Source organism: Passer domesticus, chromosome 4, assembly GCF_036417665.1.
Source record: "Passer domesticus isolate bPasDom1 chromosome 4, bPasDom1.hap1, whole genome shotgun sequence".
Taxonomy (NCBI): domain Eukaryota; kingdom Metazoa; phylum Chordata; class Aves; order Passeriformes; family Passeridae; genus Passer; species Passer domesticus.
Window position 1 is genome coordinate 37,328,072 of NC_087477.1, and position 20,008 is coordinate 37,348,079.

The following is a 20,008-nucleotide window of genomic DNA, read 5'->3' on the forward strand; positions in this document are numbered from 1 at the left end:
ATTTGCAGTATTGTCAGCTGCTGCTGAAGTGCAGGTCTTTCTGGTGATAAATTAATTAGATGGAAATCAGAGCAGTCTGCATCTGATAGGATTCAGCTTTTATATTCAGTGTTTATAATAGATGTTTTGGGGTTTTTTTTAATTGTAGTTGTTTATTATGTATCTTGTGCTAGCCTGGAAATAACATCCCCTTCTAGTCAGGAAGCTTTTGTTGTGGAGAGAGAGCTTCTAATGATGTGAATAGGAAGAACATTGAGGTGCTGGAGGGTGTCCAGAGAAGGGTCTGGAGCACAGGTCAGGAGCGGCTGAGGGCTCTGGCACTGTTTAGCCCGGAGGAAAGTGGGCTCAGGACAGATCTTACCGCTCTCTACAACTCCCTGACAGGAGGGTGTAGCCAGGTGGGGGTAGATCTCTTCTCCCACACAACCAGTGATGGGATAAGAGGACACAGCCTTGAGCTGTACCGGCAGCGGTTTAGGTGGAACCCCGTGTTCGCAGGGAGGGTGGTTTGGCACTGGAATGGGCTGCCCAGGGAGGTGGTGGAGTCACCGTCCCTGGAGGTGTTTGATGAAAGACTGGATGTGTCACTTGGTGCCATGGCCCAGTTGACATGGTGGTGTTTGGTCATGGCTTGGACTCGATGGTCTCGGAGGTCTTTCCAGCCTCATTGATTGCGCGAGCACGGGCAGCGGGAAGGTGAGCGCTGAGGGCGGCGCGGTGACCTCTGAGGCAAAGGGCGGGCATCAGCGCAGCCTCGGCCCCGCGCCCGCCGGGCGTTCCGGCGGTGCTGACCTTGCCCTTGCTGCTTGGCTCTTAAGGAATCAGAGCTAGCGAAGGTGAAAGACCCAACGCGCCTCCCCCACTGCGGGCAGCAGGGATCGGGCAGCCGGAACCTGCCGCCTTCCCCCGGGGCGGAGCGCGGCCCTCGCCCCGCCCGGCCCGGCCCCGCCTGTCCCGGCCGCGCCGCTCGCTCCGAGCCTTCGCCATGGCCTTCGCCACCCGCCACTTCGTGCGCGCCGCCTCTTCCGACGCCGCCACGGCGGCCGCCAAGAAGCTGCTCATCAAGCATGTCACGATCATCGGCGGCGGCCTCATGGGCGCCGGTATCGCCCAGGTGAGTGCGGTGCGGCGGCCGGGCCGCGGGGCGGAGGCGCCATGGCGGCCGGGGCGAGCCCTGCGGCCCTTCCCGGGCTGCTGCTCCCGCGTCCCGCGCTCTTCGCTCGGAGCTGAGCCCGGCCATGGTGCTGCGCTCCGCGCTGTCCCCGGGCGGGAAGGGCGAGCTCTAGGGAGAGCGAGCGGTCTGCTGGCAGACCAGCATTAATAAAACCCACAGCTGTGCGTAACCACCCTCCTGGCGCTTCTCGGAGTGTGTTACACTCCGTGGCCAAACTCCTTTGCAGGCTGCGTTTGTGTGGGAAGCAGTGGCTGCGCTGGCGCTCGGCCGTGCCGGGACGCGCCCCTGCACACTGCCGCGGGTTTGTGTTCTGCTGCTGCCGAGGCGGGGTGCAAAGTATTGCTGCTCCGCTCCTCTCCGCTTGCTCAACTCTCACACTTCTGCTGCTGATCCGCCCACCTTCAGGTCAGACCGCTTGGCGAGAAGAACCAAGGCTGATGACTTAAATTGTTTAAGGTGGTTCTTAAGACAACGCGTGGACTAATTGTAAACAGATGGTGGGTCTGTGGAAAATGTTGGCTGGAAAGAAGATTCTTCTAACTTGGCAAGGGAGCATATCTAGTGATATTTTATACATTTTGCAGCAGCTGAAATCAGCTGCTGAATTTAGCTGTCAGTCATCTTCAGAATTATGAAATGGTTAATATTTAAATAGGACTTATTTTCCCAGAGTTTATTCTCAGGCCTTTGGCTTTTAAATTCACCTTTAACTTGATAGCTTTAGGACATTAAATTGGAGTGTCCTTTCAGTGATTGAAAATTTCGGCACTTAGTTAATTCAGAGAAAGAATCTGTTGCCCAGGATACCAGGGTAGTTCACAAACTTCACAAAGAATAAGGGGGATAGGCAAACATCCAAGCGGAAACTGACAGTGAGGCTGGAGCTCATGAATAGCAGTTCTCCATTTCAATTAATTAATAGGTTTGCTTCTCAGAACTTGAGACTTTTTACATTCCTGGAAAATCTCTTGCAGATGGAATACAGAGGCAATTTTTTTTTTTTTGCTAAGAAAATCCTTGTTTCTTCTCTTTTCTGATAAAAACATGCCTCTATTGTAATATTTGAGATTTCCACTGGAGAACCATCAAAGAACAACTTAGAAAAAAGTTGTTCTTGTGTTTGAGGAAGATGCAGACTTTGCAAAGCTTATAATTTTCCAGGTGAGTGCACTGATCTTCTTCTGGTGGACTGCACATTTTCAGAGAGCAGCTTGTTAAGAGAAACATGTCTGGTATTTGACAGTAACAGGGGTTGCAGACCTCTACCACTGTTAAGGACCCACGATTGTTTTGCTGACCATCTGCCTCCAATATATCAAACCAATCTTATCTCAAAGCAGAGGTCATTATAACTCTGCGTGGTGTCTCCCCTGTTCCCTATTAACAAAGCTGGTTTTCATCCCTTTTTGAGCACTTAAGAAATTGTGTCTGGCATTTCTTTATTTGCTGGGTTAGTGAGGCAAATTGGATGAGGATATCATAATGCTTTCTTCATGAGATGGCTGTACTTTCCGTTTCAGCAAGTTGTGTTGGAGTAGGTCTTGTGGGTGCATGAGTCTTTAGTCGTCACATGTAAGGTTATATGCAAGGTAAAAGATTGCAGAAGGGAAGCTCTGAAGTTGAGTCTCTTTAAAACCATCAGTGGAACTGTGTTTTGATATCTGTTTTACACAGTTAGTAAATCACAACTCTGTTAATTCAGGGATTCTGGAAGTGAAGATAGGCTGTTGCTAACTAACAAGAGGAACATACATAAAGTAAAAGTGAAGTAACAGGTAATGAGCAGCTGATCTTTAATGTGCTGATGCAGTGTGAGGCAGTGACGTTAAGTGTTTGAAATTAATTTAAATACCAACCAAAAAGGCAATCCAGTAGTGCTGTGCATAGCTGAGCCAGTGTTTGCACTGTGTAGCCAAGTGCAGAGTAAGGAGACTTTGCAGCCATTCATGTCTCTGTGGAATCCTGGGGTGACAAATGTCCACTGCTGCTCCCAGCTTCACTGTCACCTTCCTGTTGCAAGGACATGCTCATGGCCTGACAGCAGAGCTGTGTTCTGATGACACAGGGTTGGCCATCCCTTGTGCCACCTGCTCACCCTGCCAGTGTTCCTGTTTTGGTCTCCACAGCCCTTTTTCCTTACAAGATCCAAGGCTCTCAGCTAAAACACTTCCTTTTGAACAGCTGCTTATTCTGTAGCCACAGCCACAGAATTCAGATGCCTTCAGACAAAAGATTCTCCAGACAGTGTAAGGGAGAGATTTCTTTTTCCTTTTCCCTCAAGTTGTTTGAGACCTTTATCCCTTCAACATCACCCCAGCTGTATACAGGCTTTTATGATTTTTCTAGTCAAGTGCATTTAGTTCAATGTATTTTAGCTCTCTTTTGCCTAAATGCCTGGCATATTGTCTGTCAACACAAATCAGTATGGTTGGTTGTTTTGTGACATTGATGTTGATTTTTTTTTTTTTATCTTCCAGGTTGCAGCAGCCAGTGGTCACACTGTGGTGTTAGTTGACCAGTCAGATGAAATCCTTAAAAAGTCTACAAAAGGAATTGAAGAGAGTTTGAAGAGAGTGATAAAGAAGAAGTTTGCAGATAAGCCTGAGGTTGACACCTCCTTCTTTATTCCTCTAGGAAAACTCGGAAGAATAAAACCTGACATATTGAAATTATGGTATTGCAGTTATGCATTATAGAGCATTTTATTATACTTGCTTAAAAAGAAAACTTTTTTCCCAGTGTGCTCAAAAACCTGGACTTTCAGTTTGTTTTTTATTTTTAATTTAGGGAGGTTGAAAGATGTGTTACTTCATTTTCTTTCCTTAATGAACTTTAGCTTTAAGCTGAAGATTTAAGATTTAAACCAATTTAGCAATCTTTAAAAACAGATGCTAAGTGTGAAATGGAATAAAATTATTCATCACAACTTAAAAGCAAGCAGTCTTTGAGTGCTTACCTGGGAATGCACCTGTTTTGTCCAAAAGCAAATAGTAACAAAATTGTCTCAATACCTGAGTAAGGAGTGTTTTTTTCTTTTTTCTCCTCCTAACCCTTGGGCACAGGATTATGGCAAGTGAAATGAGCGTGCAAGTGACCGTGTTAGATGTTTAGCTTAGCAGTTCCATTGCTGAGTGAATCTTGCATACAGCCAGCCACCGTGGTGCAGTTGATGAGTCCAGCTTTGTATCCTAAGGGTTACTGTTGCTGTGCTTGTTTCTCTAAATTCCACAGCAGATTAATTTCTTCTTTTGATACATACTAACATATACAATGTATACTGGTATTGATGACTGCCAGAAAATGGTGCAGCAGAGCAAGGAAATAAAAAGGGCCTGTTTGCAGGAGTATGGAAGTGCCAGGATAAGTAGAGCACACATATATAATTATGGAGAGCCTTTTAATAAAAAGAAAACTGTCCACATAATACTTGCACATTTTGTATGACTATATTCTACCATATAGGTTTTTTTTTTGTTTGTACTGTGTCTCCATTTACCCTTGGCTAAAAGTCTTGTGTTTCTGTTTGATTTCTGCCCTCACAAACTATGTCAACAGATTTACTAGTGAGGAAACATTTTTCCCCACTTTTTTACTGAAACTATAGCTACTGATTGACCGACCAGGTGATCACCCAGACTCTTCTGCTGAAGGTTGGACTACAGAAAATGGTCTTCCTAAAAGATTGATTTTAAAGGTCTTCTCTTTACTTCAGAACAGATTTGATTGGCTAGGAAAATTTTGTCAGTGGAAAGCATTGTACCTCTACATACTTAAAACTTTTTTATTGATTTGGAAATGTGGCAGCCTGCCTGCATTTTGGGGGGCTCAAAACTACCAGAGAACATAAGGGGATTTTCATATAAAAGTAAATTAAATCACTATAAATAGACATTACAGCTGCTTGAAAATGTTTCAGGATGGTGCTGAGTTCATTAAGAAGACCTTGAAGAACCTCACAACAAGCACAGATGCAGCATCAGTGGTCCACAGCACGGATTTGGTGATAGAAGCCATTGTGGAGAATCTGGAAGTTAAAAATAACCTCTTCAAGACGCTGGATAAGTTTGCTCCAGAGTATGTGTATTTTTCCTGTTACATTTTGAAACTTAGACTATTTTCTGTTTTTACACTCACAGTTAGTTCTCTGTTTTCTTTGCTGCTTTATTTAAGAATGAGTTTTGCTGTCTTAGACTAGCTCCAGACTATCATGTTGGTGTGGAATAGTTGTTATGCCAGGTGCATATGTTATAAACATTCTCAGGTGTGTTGCATTGCTTCATTTGCTTGTTGCACTGCTTCATTTGTTGTTCCAGGTGTGTTTAGTCATTAAGATTGCCTATCTACTTGGCAATTTCAAATCTTAATCCAACTACAAATGCAGAACAGTAGAATTGACATGTTCCAGTGGACAGGGGTTGCTGTTAATGTTGTGTTCCCATACTTAAATAGGGAATTGGAATGATAAAATGTTTGTTTCCAGCACACCTGTCATAAACAAGTTTTAAGAAGTCTCAGTCAGCTCAATAATGTCTTAAATGAACTAAGAAGTCTCAGTCAGCTCAGTAATGTCTTAAATGAACTAAGAAGTCTCAGTCAGCTCAGTAATGTCTTAAGTGAACTAACTTTGCTTTGTATTACAAGAGTTAGGAAACAGCCATTGCTGGTTATTGTGTGTGATGTAAAAGGGTAAATAGGATTTTAGTAAGTACTCATTCAGTTACATAAAGTCCCTGGAAATGTCTTTGAACTATATTTGATAACTGTTGGAAGCTACTGTTGAATTGTATCCAAACACAGAAATGCTGTTAATGTGAGCTTGCAGTCTCAGAAATTTGAGCCTTGTAATTGATGAGTCAGGATCACAAGACCTTGACTGCTTGTTGAGATTTTAACTAGTGCAGGTAAATTTGGGGATATTGGCTAAGAGGGATTCTAGACTGTCAAGTGGGCAAGCTGTGCCTTGAATATCATGTGAAGGGAGAAAAGATGTTATCATTAGTTGACTTCAGCCTGGGGAGATTTTCAGGCTTTCTCCTCCTGTCAGTAATTAAAATTACCTGGTAATTTTGAAAATGGTAAATGATCACAAGCAGCCACATACTGAGCACAGGGCAACTTGCCATTATCCTGACACACAAAAGTAAGTAGATGCCTTCGACATTTATGAGAGTACTTTGTTATGGTTGGTTTGTGCCTATTTTGTGCAAACAGATCATTGGTTGACTGAGTATTTACTGATCAAATTGGAGTGTACTAAATGTGCTGTCTAAAACCAGTCAGCAAGGAAATCTGGGCATGGGAACTTGGAACCTCACTTAAAAATGTGTATGTTTGGAACACCTGAGGCTATTTTTTGCAAGACTGAGCTGTTTGTTAGCATAGCTGCTGTAAAACATCTAATTTTACATCACAGTGTTAAAAGATACTGGGGGTTGTTCAAATATGCTCCTGCCCATTGCAAAAGGGATGATTTTGCAGAGTTGGGAAAAATGGCTAAGACAAGAAGCCTTTCCTTTTAAGAGGAAATTTGGAGGCTATTATAAGCATACAGATATCTTATATGTAGGATAAAGGAAGGTTAAGTGGATGGCAAAAAATGGGTTGCAGTGTAGAAAGTCTAGATGAAAAACTGGTAAAATAGTGACAATTAGTAGGCAAGTGTTTAAAATATTAGCTTTGGATACAAAAGGTAATTTGTAACTGTGAGAGAGAATAGATTGCAGATGGTGGAACCTGTAGTGATTGTTTTGCCTTGTGTTAGAAGGAAGCATGAGCTTTACTCATCCCACATGGCACTGTGCTGCAATGGAAAGCTCTCCCTGTCAGTGCAAGCATTCTACAGCCTTTTCTAAGGCTGAATAGTTCAAAATTTATAAACCTATTGTATGGACTAACTGTTGTGTCAGCTCAGTAGGGCCTGTAGACTTGTGGTTAATTGGTAACAAAGACAGGATTTGTTTAAAGACAGCTCTGAGTCTCAGGAGGAGCTTTGCTTCTGAGGGGCTCTGAGCATTGATGGCCCTCTGAAGTGTGGGTTACAGGGAGAGATCAGGAAAGACCAGGATGCTGTGGAGGGACGACTTGGCTTCTTTCAAATCTCAGGACTTCCCAGAGGGGTGGATGATAGCAGGTTGAAATGTGAGGGGCTATGTATTGCAGTTGTTCTGACAAGATGATGAATTGTGTCTGTGAAATACAAGGTGTGTGAAACCCTGCATTTTTCTTCTTTTGTGATGTATTTCATGTCTCATGCATTTTCTCAGCTGCAACATGTACTTGTCCATCTCCCATTTTTGCACTATGGAGACATCTGCAAGGAAAATAATTAAGTCTGGGAACTGAAAAAACCTAAAATATTACAATAGCACAGTTAACTTAATTCCTTTTCCATTTCTTATAAAGTAACTGTAATTCCTCTGAAAATGGATCTAAACATGTAGGGGATGGGAAAGCTATTATTTTATTGAGAGAAGTTGTATTGTGAGTGGGGAGTGAATTTCTCCTAAGTGTTCAAATCAAATATAATAAGCCAGGAGCATTTGGCAACCCCAGAGCACCTTGGAAACTCAAGGTATTCCTCATCTGGATAACTGTGCAGGTGAAACACTGAATGCTGTTTCTTGGGTGACATTAGTCTGAGAACATACTGGCTTATGTTCTTGGAACTTTGCAAAAATTTATGTTCTTGAAACTTTGCAAAATGTAGAAGGCAGAATTGTATGTTCTGTTCCTCTCAGTGTTAAACTCACCATATTTGATATTTATTACTGTGTTACATGGTTATCATCTTTGGAGCAGAGTAAAGCATTGCTACCCACTCCTCATTCTGTTTTCCTTTTCTTGAATGGGGTTAGTCTGGCATTTCAATTTTGAAAAAGGTCAGGCTAGGATTTTTGTAGACACTGCAGCACTTTTCCAAAGAGGGTTGTAATGAATATGACAAAAGAACTTTTGCGTATCCACTTTAAGCACTTTTCTGTACTTGATTTCTGTTTTTTTCTGGGATGTAGGAAATGCCCATCAATATTCCTCGGTCTAGGATTTGCCTTTAGGTGTGGAAACTCAGCTCGGACCTGGCCAGTGTTTTTCAGCTGCTCACTGTGTTAGAATGGATGTGTTATAAAACTGTTAAAAAAAGAAGTATTGTTCAGTGTTTGCTGTGTAAGGCAGCTGGACTTAAGAGTGGGATTTATTGGAAATATTTATTAACCTTTCTCTTGCGTTGGGCTCTGCTTTCGACGTCTTTCCCTGAGCCACTAGATGGCACCAAGAAAAAGCACTCTGCTGCTGGGAAAGCCATTTCTATGGCTTCACTAGTTCTGGCTTCCCAAAGCCTCCCGACTCTGCTGTCATCTGAAGCATGGATTGTGTCATTCTAAGTCACAGAGGCATGAAAATTTTATTCTAAACTCAACTGAAATCAATTGGTTGGTCAGAGAATAAAGTGTAACTAAAATGCACTTGTTCACGTGCAAATCCAATGATTTTATTTTTTCCAAGACTTTCTATTGTGTGAGCCTACGGAAGAGGTACTGAGGTAAAATCTCTTAAGTGAACTCAGATATAAACCTAGCAATGACTGTATTTCACAAATCAATGTGTTTCTTTTTATATGAATATTTTAATTTTTATATACAATGGCAAATTTTCGGTGAGACTTTTGTATGCACTGACCTTGCAAGGTCAAACCTATGAAATGCAAAATGCTCCTTTTAGTACCTCACCTCAGAACAGCATAAGGCCACTTTATGATGGGGAGATAGTAAAAGAATATTTGTAAGAAGAGTAAACAAGAATTTTCAGGAATTTTTCTCTCCTTCACTATAACAAAAAAGAAAACATAATAAATATGGAAAGCAAAGTGAGTGTTTTTGTCTTGAAATGTTTTCTTTAATGCCACTATAAAATTTTGCCATGACTTGGACATAACTTTTCTGAAAGCTCTGTTGTAAAGCTCTGTTACATGTTAGTACAATGTAAGCAAAATATCAACATAGATAAACATTTGCTGGGTCCAGCATGATAACTTTTTGAAGGGGTAGTTGGATGCAGCCCAAAATGAAAGGTAGGTTTTAATCTCTAATTTAGTTTCTGATTTGAAGAAAAAGCCATTTCTCTAAGGTTATGGTGTGATAGCAGAGCTGTTGAGGTTTTGAGATATTTCTGGAAAGAAAAAACAAAGAAACTCAAACCATTATAACTTGCAGTTAGTAAATGCGGTTTATGTCTGGAGAAGGACTTCATCTATGTTAAAATTCTTGGCATTTTGTAGATCTTTTGCAGTGTCCTATGCATGGCAGGTCTTAAATTTTCTTGGTTTTTTTTTTTCACTATTAAATCTTTCCTCTGGTGGTAGGTTTGCTCATCATGTCTATCATTGATAATTTTAAAACAAAGTAGATTGCAAATTTTCTGTAAGACTCCAAAGTGCATTTTTGACATGGCATATGGTTGGGTTTCAATAAATGTGTAAATGTGTTTAACAACAAACAAAAATACCCTTAGGTATTTTTAGGTACCCTTCAGCAATCCAGGATTGCTGAAGGAATTACCTAGAATGGATTTGGGGAGTGCAATCAATTTTTCTAATTGCACGGTCCTTTTTTCTAGCCCCTAATAGAAGCATTCAGTATAATTCCTCAAGAATCAGAAAGTCACACAGTCTTTGCAGTGGTTATTTAATTATTGCTCTGCTTAGACCTCAGAAAAAGGACCGTGATAAACTGCAGGAATTTTTCTGAGGATTCTTGGATGGTTAGCCAATGGGTGTCTGTTTATGTTTGGTGCCTCAGTCTCCTACTGTCCTTTATGCAGTCTATATATTTCTTATTCCCAGGCATACGATATTTGCAAGCAACACTTCATCCTTGCAGATCACAAAGATGGCAAACGCAACCACCAGGCAGGACCGATTTGGGGGTCTGCATTTCTTCAACCCTGTGCCTATGATGAAGCTCGTGGAGGTGAGTGTTTTATGAACATGCCTTACAGGGGCTGCTATCCTCATGTTCCATCAGCTACTGCTGTAGCCCAGCAGTAGCTGATGGAACAATTGTCAGCAGTGGGATTTCAGTTAGATTGACAGAGCAGATCTCAGTTTGCAGCTGTTCTGATGTGGAATTTGCTACCTCTAATCATTAGAGGGTGCTGCAGTCTCTGTTGAGGGGCGGCTTTAAGAGGCAGAGGTAACTCCTTCAGTCTCAAGGCTCCTGAGTTTTCCACTGAACTGCCAACAGAGGTGCTGTTTAGAGCCATCATTTCAAGCAGGGAGGCTTATTCATAAGAATTGCTGATACCATTGTAGAAATAAATAGAAAATGTCAGGAGATGAAATCTTATTGCCTTGTCACTTTTGAAACAAAGTCAGTTGTGTTTATTTCAATATTTCTAGTGCTACAGGTTGGGAAGAGGGGCTGGAAATCTCACCAGAGGAAAAGGATCTGGGAGTGCTGACTGACAGCTGCTGAATGTGAGCCAGTGTGTACCCAGGTGGCCAAGAAGGCCAATGCTATCCTGCTTGTGTCAGAAATAGTGTGGCCAGCATGACCAGGGCCATGACTGTCCCCCTGTACTCAGCACTGGTGAGGCCACACCTTGAATGCTGTGTCCAGTTCTGGGCCTTTTACTACAAGAAAGACATTGAGGTGCTGGAGAGTGTCCAGAGAAAGGAAACAGAGCTGGTGAAGAGTCCAGAGAGTAACTCACATGAGGAGCAGTGAGGGAGCTGGGACTGTTTAGCATGAGAAAAGGAGGCCACTCCTTATCACTCCCTAAAATTGCCTGAGAGAGGGTTGTAGAGAGGTGGAGTAGCTGCTAGAACTTCCTATATCAGGAATTAAGGCTGTTTAAATGGTTCTCTTGAGTGATGTCTTTGTGTTTCCCAAGACAAGAGACTATGTAGCTTTTAGAGTTATTTTGATACACTATAATCTCTTATGTGTGCTTTCAAAGAATGGTTCCTTTTACCATCTTTCCATAGTGGCTGAGTGGGAAAGTGTCTTAAAGAAACACAACACTGCAAAATGCTGTATCTATGTGTCAGATAGTGTTTTGTGTCTGCTACATATCTCTACATTCAGGTTGGTTTTCTGCAAAATGTTTTGTGAATTTCTGGAAGAGTTCTGGATTGCATTGCTGCAATGGGGAAATGGGAGAGAGTCTCAGAAATATGCTTATGCTCTCTCTACCTTCCCTGTACCCAGGTCATCAAGACTCCAATGACCAGCCAAAAGACTTTTGAATCACTTGTGGATTTCAGCAAAGCAGTAGGAAAGAGTCCAGTCAGTTGTAAGGTGAGTACGTTTTGACAGTATAGTGTTCAGAGGGTCTGTCCTTGTAGGCTGTTAATTTTAAGGTGGTAGATTTTAGTAGATGTATCAGCACACTTCAGAAATTTCCAGGCTGCTTCTTGTCCTGTTTGTCTTCGTAATTAAGAGCAATTTGACAAAGAAAACACCCACATTTACCACAAATTCTTCAAAGTCCAGTGACTGTAGTCATCTTGTCTAGAGCAGCAAAACTCACAGGTATCAGGGCTTACTGTTAAGGAGTCTTTTTTTCAAGTCCTGCAGAAACATAGACTGGAGAGCTTAAGTAGGAGCTCAGCTTTAGCCATGCCAGACACAAAACTGCTGCCTCTTTTACTGTGAAGCAGTTGGCTGAATCCTCCATGGTGTGTGCTCATTGCAAGTTTTTCTTAAGACTGCAGTAACTAGACACATATTAATCTTAATTTCTTCTCAGCTTTGGGTTTTTTTCTCTAGAGAAACACCCTACTTTGAAAGCTCACTTTTTCTGAATCCATTAAGCTGTGGTCTGGATAGCTTTATGCAAGCTACTGCTTTGGGTTTCACAGCCCCCAGGAGACAGTTGATAATAAAAAGAAGGGCCTGCAATCCGGTAGTTACTGGATTAATTAATTCAGCTTCTGGATGCTGGACTCTAATTCTGGCTATGTTCTCTAAATTCTGAACAAATTGTTCTGTGGCCTTAGTTGACTTTTTCCTATTTCTGTCACTTTTTTCCTATTTCCTGTTTAGTCCTATGCAATGTGTAGAATATGTGATGAATTGTTATAAATTAGCTTGGATAGAGAGTAATGCAGTATTCACACCTGAACTTTTCTTTATTTTTAATTCTTGCCTGTAGGGGAAACATTGCTTGGGATTCTCTGGATGAAATATTGAGATAAAGTGGAATAAATAATAAACATCTGAAACAGTAATAATATTCAAAATAATGCTATATTTGCAAAACTCTTTCTCTTGTGTTTGATTGATTGATTGTGCTTTTGATTGATGCTTGTGCAAAAGAAGTTTTGTGTTCATTTGTTACCTTCTTGCAGCATGTGTCTTATCTTTTCATTGTTAGTGTTGATGTTTGCTGTTAAATCTCTCCGAACTTTCAAAAGTATGGATCACCAATGAGCAGTGGGGGAAAAGCAGACTATTTAGTCAGGAGTGCTTCTGGTAGTGGACACACACACACAAAAAAAACCTTCTAGGGAAGAACTACTTTTTTCCTAACCTTCAGGAAATCGTATCATTAGACTTGATAAAGAAAAGACTAGCCATATTAAAGAAAAGACTAGCCAGATTCATTGCCTTGCCTTGTAGTAGTCTTATTGTTCTCAGTCATGATGACTGTTTATGTGACATTCCTTGTTTGAATTTCACAATGTTTTATGCTTTAATATTGAGCAGATAAATGAGATGAAAAATACAATTCAGAGAGTATCTTAAATAATGATACAATAAGTGTTCATCCACTTGTTTTATTTGTCACGTAGCATTGAGTGTAGTTTACTCTTCTGGTAAAGATTGTTTAGTTAGGATCCCTTTTTTATTTTTCACAGGATACCCCAGGGTTTATTGTAAACCGTCTCCTGGTGCCATATATGATGGAAGCTGTTCGTCTTTTTGAGAGAGGTACTTGGTGGGATATTGACTTCAAGGGATGTTGACACATAACACTACTAAATGTTACTTTGCTTCAGAAAAGCCATGGAGTTCCCTGAAAATTTTCAGACATTAAAGGCTGGAAATGAATAGAGAATGTTAAATATGAGCCAACATGTGTAGCTGGAAAGGCCTTGCCTTCATTTTGAAATGTCAGGTTGTGCAGAGTTGGAAGATACTTGTGTGTGAAATTCCTGATGGTGTAAAATGTTTCTGGCTTGGAGATGACAAGGTGAGTGTAGTGCCATTGTAAAAATATCCATTGCCAGCTATTCAGGAACTTTCTTTATCCCAGTAGACATTGATAAAAGTGATTGAAAGTCCCATAATGGGACCATTAGTAAAGTTCTGCTGAGTTCACTTACATGGAGCTTGTGAAACAAACCACCAGTTTTGAGGTAAGTGGTGTTGATTTTTAGACATAGGTTCTTCAGGAACTCCAGTCTCACTGCTGGCCTCTTTTACATTAATATGTAGATAAAAATAATTATGAATCCCCAAAGAACCACTGAATTTTTCAAAGCATTGATGCTTGTTTTGAAAAGAAGCCAATAATGAATGTAGTGGATAAAGATGAAATTACAGACTATAATTGCTTTTATTTCAAGTGCTCTGCTTGTAGCTCTGTGCTACTAAGAATGTCATTTGAAACATTTTGTTTTTGAAATCACTGCCTTTTTACAGATGAAAGCACTCCATTTTCAGGATTCCACCAAGTATGCTTTAAATATTAAAAATCTCTTTTAAAGCACATGGAAGGGATGGTTTGATTTCTAAAAAAAAAAACTAAAACAACACTACTTGTTTATCCATCAACAGATGTACCTAATTACATCTCAAAGGGAGAAAAGAGCAAATTTAGTGACTTGAAAGGCAAAGGCATGAATGTGAGGGGGCATTATTCTTTTAGAAAAAGTCACAATTTTGAATAAAGTGTATGGGTGTTTCAGTGTGTTTAAAAGAGGTGTCTTTGTTAAGTGACATGTATCATTGTGCATATTTCAGGAGTCAACAGAACTTTTAATTAAATGCAGAAGAAAACAGTTACTGAGTTTGTATGTTAAAACTGAGTGCTTTTGCCTGAGCAAAACAATATTTTGATTTAATCTATATTCTTTTTGTATCTTCTCTCATAGTATGATATTTCCAAAATTGCTAAAATTCATTTGTGACTTTTTAACTTTAATGAAATCTATTTAAAAAGCTAGTTGATGTCTTGGGAAGATTGATGGCTGTCTTTTAATTCATATGTTCCAGTGAATCAGGTTAAATTTCTATAATATCCTTTTGTGTTTATTCTCAGAGTAGACACTTGAGCCAGATTGTCATCTACATTAAATGAAATTGTGTCTCTTTCCTGGTAACCCCAAGCACTGAAAATGCCATTTTATTGGACTAGTCCTTGCATTTTTATTTGTACAAAATCTCATTCTCTTAAAGGTGCACTTTTGCATAAGCAATATATCTTTAGTATATTAACAATGACTTAAACGGGGCGTATTGTAAATACTAATATATAGTGGTCTGTACTGCTCTGTCCTTAGTGGATAAACTAAAAAGCAATCAACTAAGTTTCTATGGAACTCTGCTTTATACTAGGACAGACTAGAATGAGCTAGGTATATAGCCCTTGTTTGCCCTTTTACTGCTTTTTATTGTGTTGTAATTAAACTGTCGGGTGGCCAAGTCCCAAGTTTGACAAAGTGGGACAAATCTGTTGAGAGAACAAGTCTGTATGCCTGCATCAGCTCAAAATGAGCTCAGGATTTAGCTGTGTTTGAATTTGGGAAACTGAAATTATGCTCGAATTAGGTAAGGCTAGTCTCCGCAGCTTCTCAGAAATAAAATGTGGCTTAAAAAAAACATTGTCAGCTTTAAAGAGTAAAAGGCACTTTATATAAATTATTAGTTCATACAGAACTGTCACAGAAGTTGTTACCTTTACAAGAGATTTTGTAAATTTATTTCTAGGGTTCTCAGATCTTAGGCATATCAATTGCACAGGCTGTGTCTGCCAAGCTGCCGGACACCGTGCGTGCCTGTATGCATTGAGCATGGAGGTTACTTAACAAGACCTCTGGGGTTTGTATAACTTCATCCTTTTTGTAGCATCTGCAGAGAAAGTGCACTGCCTTTCTCAAAATTTGGGTTAGAGATATGCAATAGAGGTGCATCTGCTTTGATGACAGTCTAAAATATGTATTCCCAGCTAAAGAATGAGGTTAAAGTTAAGTGTGACAATGTGGCAGCACAGGATTTGTATTTTTATAAGCACAGACTGAAGTAGAAGTAACAAATTTCTGATGATTTTGATTATTTCTTTTAAAATAATTTTGGAATTCATGAATGCAGCTGTACCTGCGCAGTCATTTCAGGTCTATCTTATCTGCCATCTCTGATTCCAGCAGATATCCTCTGGTGATAGGTGCTGTAGCTAAGCAGGTTACTCAGATGCTCCTGCTCCCCTCTCCATGCCTTACCCATCACCTGGATATCACTTGTGTTCTGGCAGCTGTAGTGTAAGGATAGCTCTGTCCTGTGCATCGTTCAAAAGCTGCTGCTGATCTCATGAAGCTGAAATTGAAAATTGAGTTGTTTCCTTACTTACCCTGTCCTGCTGCCTCTAAAAGAAGCTCTTATTTCTTCATAGTGACTAGTTCTTCCTTTAGTTGTTCTGATAGGGTCAGCATGGTAGCTGTGGCTCCATCAGCAGTGCAGTGCTCTGATTGAAATGCAAGAGGAAACCAGGAAAATGGAAAGCAGGCCTGCAGGGCTTGCTTTTTTTTTTCTTTTTTTGTGAGAGGTTCAGCTGTATGCTCCAGCATGTGTATGCTGACTCCAGTTTTTGTGGCTGTGAAACATGCAGAGATTTCTGTGAAGAGCTGCACCAGGGTGAAATAACACCCTGTTAATTATTTATAAGTGGTGCCAAGGAGATGCGGAATCTTCTCTGTTCATCAAACTGTCAATCTTTTCTCTAGGAGATGCATCAAAGGAAGATATTGATGTTGCTATGAAGCTGGGGGCTGGCTATCCCATGGGTCCATTTGAACTGCTGGACTATGTTGGGTTGGATACCAGTAAATACATTATAGATGGTACTGCATGCTTCTTTTTTCTACCTTTCCACTTTCTAGCTAAATTGTAGATGTTTTAATGCAAATGTGACTCTTAATTATTTAAACTGAATGTTTCTGGTATAGCCTTTGAACTGCTGAGGAGAAAGGAGTTAGGATTCAGCTCAGAATGCTGTGTGAGTACAGCATTTGCACTGCATGCCTGTGCCCTTTGTACATGGGGACAGAACAGTGGTGGCTTTGCTGACCTCATCAAGTGCTATTGGAAAATAATAATAATATTAACATTAATGGTACTTTATATTACTAAAAAGAATCAGTGGGAAGGGTGACATGTACTGGAGGTAAGGAATTCTGTGAAAATCAACAAATGTTGAGACTCCCTATCCTTTTTCTACCAGCCATATTTTCATTCTTAATTAATAGGAAACCCAGCAAATATCTCAAAAGATGCAAGTGAACCATCTCCCTGTCACTTCAGTTAATAAGTGGGTGAATGTCAATACAGTAACAAAACCATACATAACTGGTGATCGCTTGTTGATGGTTGTTGTGTTCTTTTGAATGAGGAGCTTAAACATTCTCTGAGGCAGAATGTCACTTTGATAATGGCATTTTCAGTGGAACCTCTTTTGCTCTTAGTCAGTGCTGTGGAGTAGTGTTATATTGTTCTAAGTAACCGTGTGTTTCACAGGTAGAAATTCAATTTGGAATTTCTTTGCACTTGAATTTCTTATCAGCAGAGCCTTTATTTTATTTCCTTGTACTGAACTATGTTTTAAAAAATCCTCAATTGTGGAGATTATAAGGTGTTTGGAGTGCACTGAGCCTGAAGACTAATTCTTAGATTTCTGCATAATCATCAGTACTGACCTGGGCTTTATGAAGCTGTACTGCTGGGTCTCAGAGAGCCTAGAATAAGCTCCAGTCCTTCTTCAACTTTCTGACCTTTGAATATTTTTCTAAGGACATGCAGATCTCTATTATCTTTGCATATAAGCAGAACTGTTACTAATTCATCCACTTCCCTTCCTTTCCAGGATGGCATTCATTAGAGCCCAACAATCCTCTTTTTGCACCCAGCCCACTCCTGAATAAACTGGTAGAAGAAAAGAAGCTGGGTAAAAAGACTGGAGAAGGATTTTACAAATACAAATGAACTCCAGACCTGAAGAGGTGTTAAACTATCTATATATGCAATTCAGCATTGCCATAATACAGGTGTTTAAACCTTCCCAAGGGTGGCACAAGCTGCATTTAGAACATAACTCACTTGTGAACTGAGTGATTGCACTAGTTAACTATGGTCAACGCTTGATTTGGTAGATTGTTTTTTCTTGTAATTCCAAAAATTTTCTTTGTACAGTGCCTTCATGAAATGTTGATTTTTCTCAGGTGCAGTACAGAATGACAAGTGAATTTATGTGTTTGAGACGTTATTATATTGATGGGGAAAATCCTAAAAATAACCTCACTTTCTTAAAAATAAAACTTTCAACAATTTTGTATTGAGTGTGAGGGCTTGCAGTTGTGTCTTGGATGGAGCCCACAGGGTGGCAGTCTCTTCCCACACTGGCAAATGCAGCCTGGAAAGGCAGTGGGTTGTTTTGTTAGGATTTTTCTTAAGTGCACTGCTAATCTGTAGATGTAAATTACAGTGCCTTGAACAATAATGTTTTGAAAAGACATATTCAAAAACAAATAAAGAATCCCACAATGACAGGCTGCTCCCCAAACAGAAGGTTCCCAATAAAGCATTTAAAAGCTCATGATTTGCATTGGGGTTTTCTAGCATTTTCAATTAGTGGTTGAGGGCCTCCTTTGGCTAGGTGCTGTAGAAACATCATGAAGATTTCTAGGGGATTTCTGGTCTCAGGGGCATAAGCTAGGATGCTGGTGAAAGCTTCTGAATTTTTTCTAGAGTCCTGTAAATTGGCTGTATTTAAAGTGTCATTTTTACACTATACACTACTACTGGAGTTGGGAGTTTGTGCTGTGTAAATAAGTGTAAGTAAGCAAATAAGTGTCTCTGGCTGTGTGAGGCACCTTCTGTTCTGCAACTTAATTTCCTTGGGGCTTAGCAGAGCTGAATTTGTCCATGGTGGGAGTGCATCAAATCCTGTCTTTTCTCCAAGTATTACAGAGCAAGTGGGCATGAGGATTGGTGTTCCAGTTCAACTCAGTAGCAGTGTTTCTTTACTTTCTGTACTTAATACTTATATACATATTTTTAGTTCCAGAAATTATGAATAATTATTTAATGCAGAGCTGCTTCTTCCTCTCTCCTCCATCATCTAATTCAGACTGCATAATATAGAAACTGAGTGCTGACAGGATAGTTTCCTGGACATGATCACATAAGAAATCTCTGAGTAGAGAATAATATTTTTGGTTTATTGGATCCTGGTCCTTAATTACTTATAGTCTAATTTTGAGCCACTTGCCTTGAAAGAAAAGGGTTAAAGGAAAGAAATAGTACTATAAACAGTCTCTTTTCTTTACTAATATGTTGTTAAACTGCCTTGGTTTTACTGGAATACTGTCCACTTCTTACATATGAAGTCTGTTTCACTGAAGGCTCTTAATGCTTGTAGCTCAGTTTAGTGAATTTTAAATACTGCAGGGTGAAGTTAGCTTCAGTACTACTGTTTTCAGTAGTAGGTAAAAATGGGAATATGTATGAATCTTGTGTCTTAAAAAATGCCATTTGTTTTTTTACAAAAAACATTTAGGTAGAAGTAATTTGCTACTGCTCCCTTTACTTGGATGATGATCTTTAATTTGGAAAGGGGAAGGTTTATGGCAAGACATAGGCTATTTAATGTTAAATGTGCAAAATATTTTTCACTAGTAAATGTGATATTTTAGAAAAATAAACTTTCTCTAAAACAGTGTTTTCCTTTCAGGAGCTCTAACAGGTACAGTATGTGTATATGTAATAAATAGAGGCATTTTTGAGTTGGACTTGCTATTTGAGAAGAGACTTCTTTTTTTTTTTTTTAGCAGAATAGACCCCGTGGAGGTACTTTAATGGTGGGTGGGGATAGTTTATTTTATCAGCATGTAAAGTGCTGTGCCAGGATGAGTAAAGATGAGGTAAAGGGTGAAACCTTCAAATGCTCCCTCTTGAATCTAGATCAGAATGCAGAATGGTAATTGAATGACTGTAGTCATTGAAACAAAGTAAGTCTTTCCCCACTGAGGAGCAAAAGAAGGCATGGAGAATGTAGAAGCCCCTCTTATGAGAGGAAAATTAGGAAATTAGCCAGAAGTAGGATATTAAGTAGTCACTCCTGAATTTTACAAGAATTTCTACAGCTTTGATAGGTTAAAGATTTCCAGAGAGCTTAAAGAATGAATATGTAATGAAATAAAGGAGTTGTCTGTTGCTACCTTTTCCCCAGTCAAGATTATTTCCCATCCCTTGCTGTGGCTGTGACTTGAAGCAGAGGTACCTGAGCCACCTTCCCCTGCACACAGTGTAGATGAAGGAGAATCTCCTGCTGGTCAGTACCTCAGACTAGCATGTGGTACATCAGAACTGTTCTTACCATTCAGCTCTCCTGGAAATTTTATTAATAGTGGAAAAGAGATTGTGGAAAAAAATAAAGGATAGAAGAGAAGGGAGGGAAGGGTGTTTGGTTTCCCTCACTGCCTACTTTTAAAACCTTTAGTCTTTATTATCCTTTCTGTCAGCAGGCCTCACAGATTTAGAGCATTTGCCCCACTTTGGTCAAAGCTTTGGGATGTATGCTTGGCACAGCTCGAGGGCAGCTTGACAGCCAGCAGCTGAGGAGTCG

At 40.1% G+C, this 20,008-nt stretch overlaps 1 protein-coding gene across 1 annotated transcript; it reads left to right on the forward strand.

The window, feature by feature from the left end:
- Positions 1 to 942: 942 nt before the first annotated feature.
- HADH (hydroxyacyl-CoA dehydrogenase) lies at positions 943 to 17,977 on the forward strand. The gene is made up of 8 exons (XM_064417183.1): positions 943 to 1,114; positions 3,652 to 3,780; positions 5,091 to 5,248; positions 10,011 to 10,137; positions 11,377 to 11,466; positions 13,029 to 13,101; positions 16,113 to 16,229; positions 17,249 to 17,977. Exons 1-8 carry the CDS (start codon positions 986 to 988, stop codon positions 17,365 to 17,367), a joined length of 942 nt encoding a protein of 313 aa, XP_064273253.1. The 5' UTR covers positions 943 to 985; the 3' UTR covers positions 17,368 to 17,977.
- The last annotated feature ends 2,031 nt before the right edge of the window (positions 17,978 to 20,008 follow it).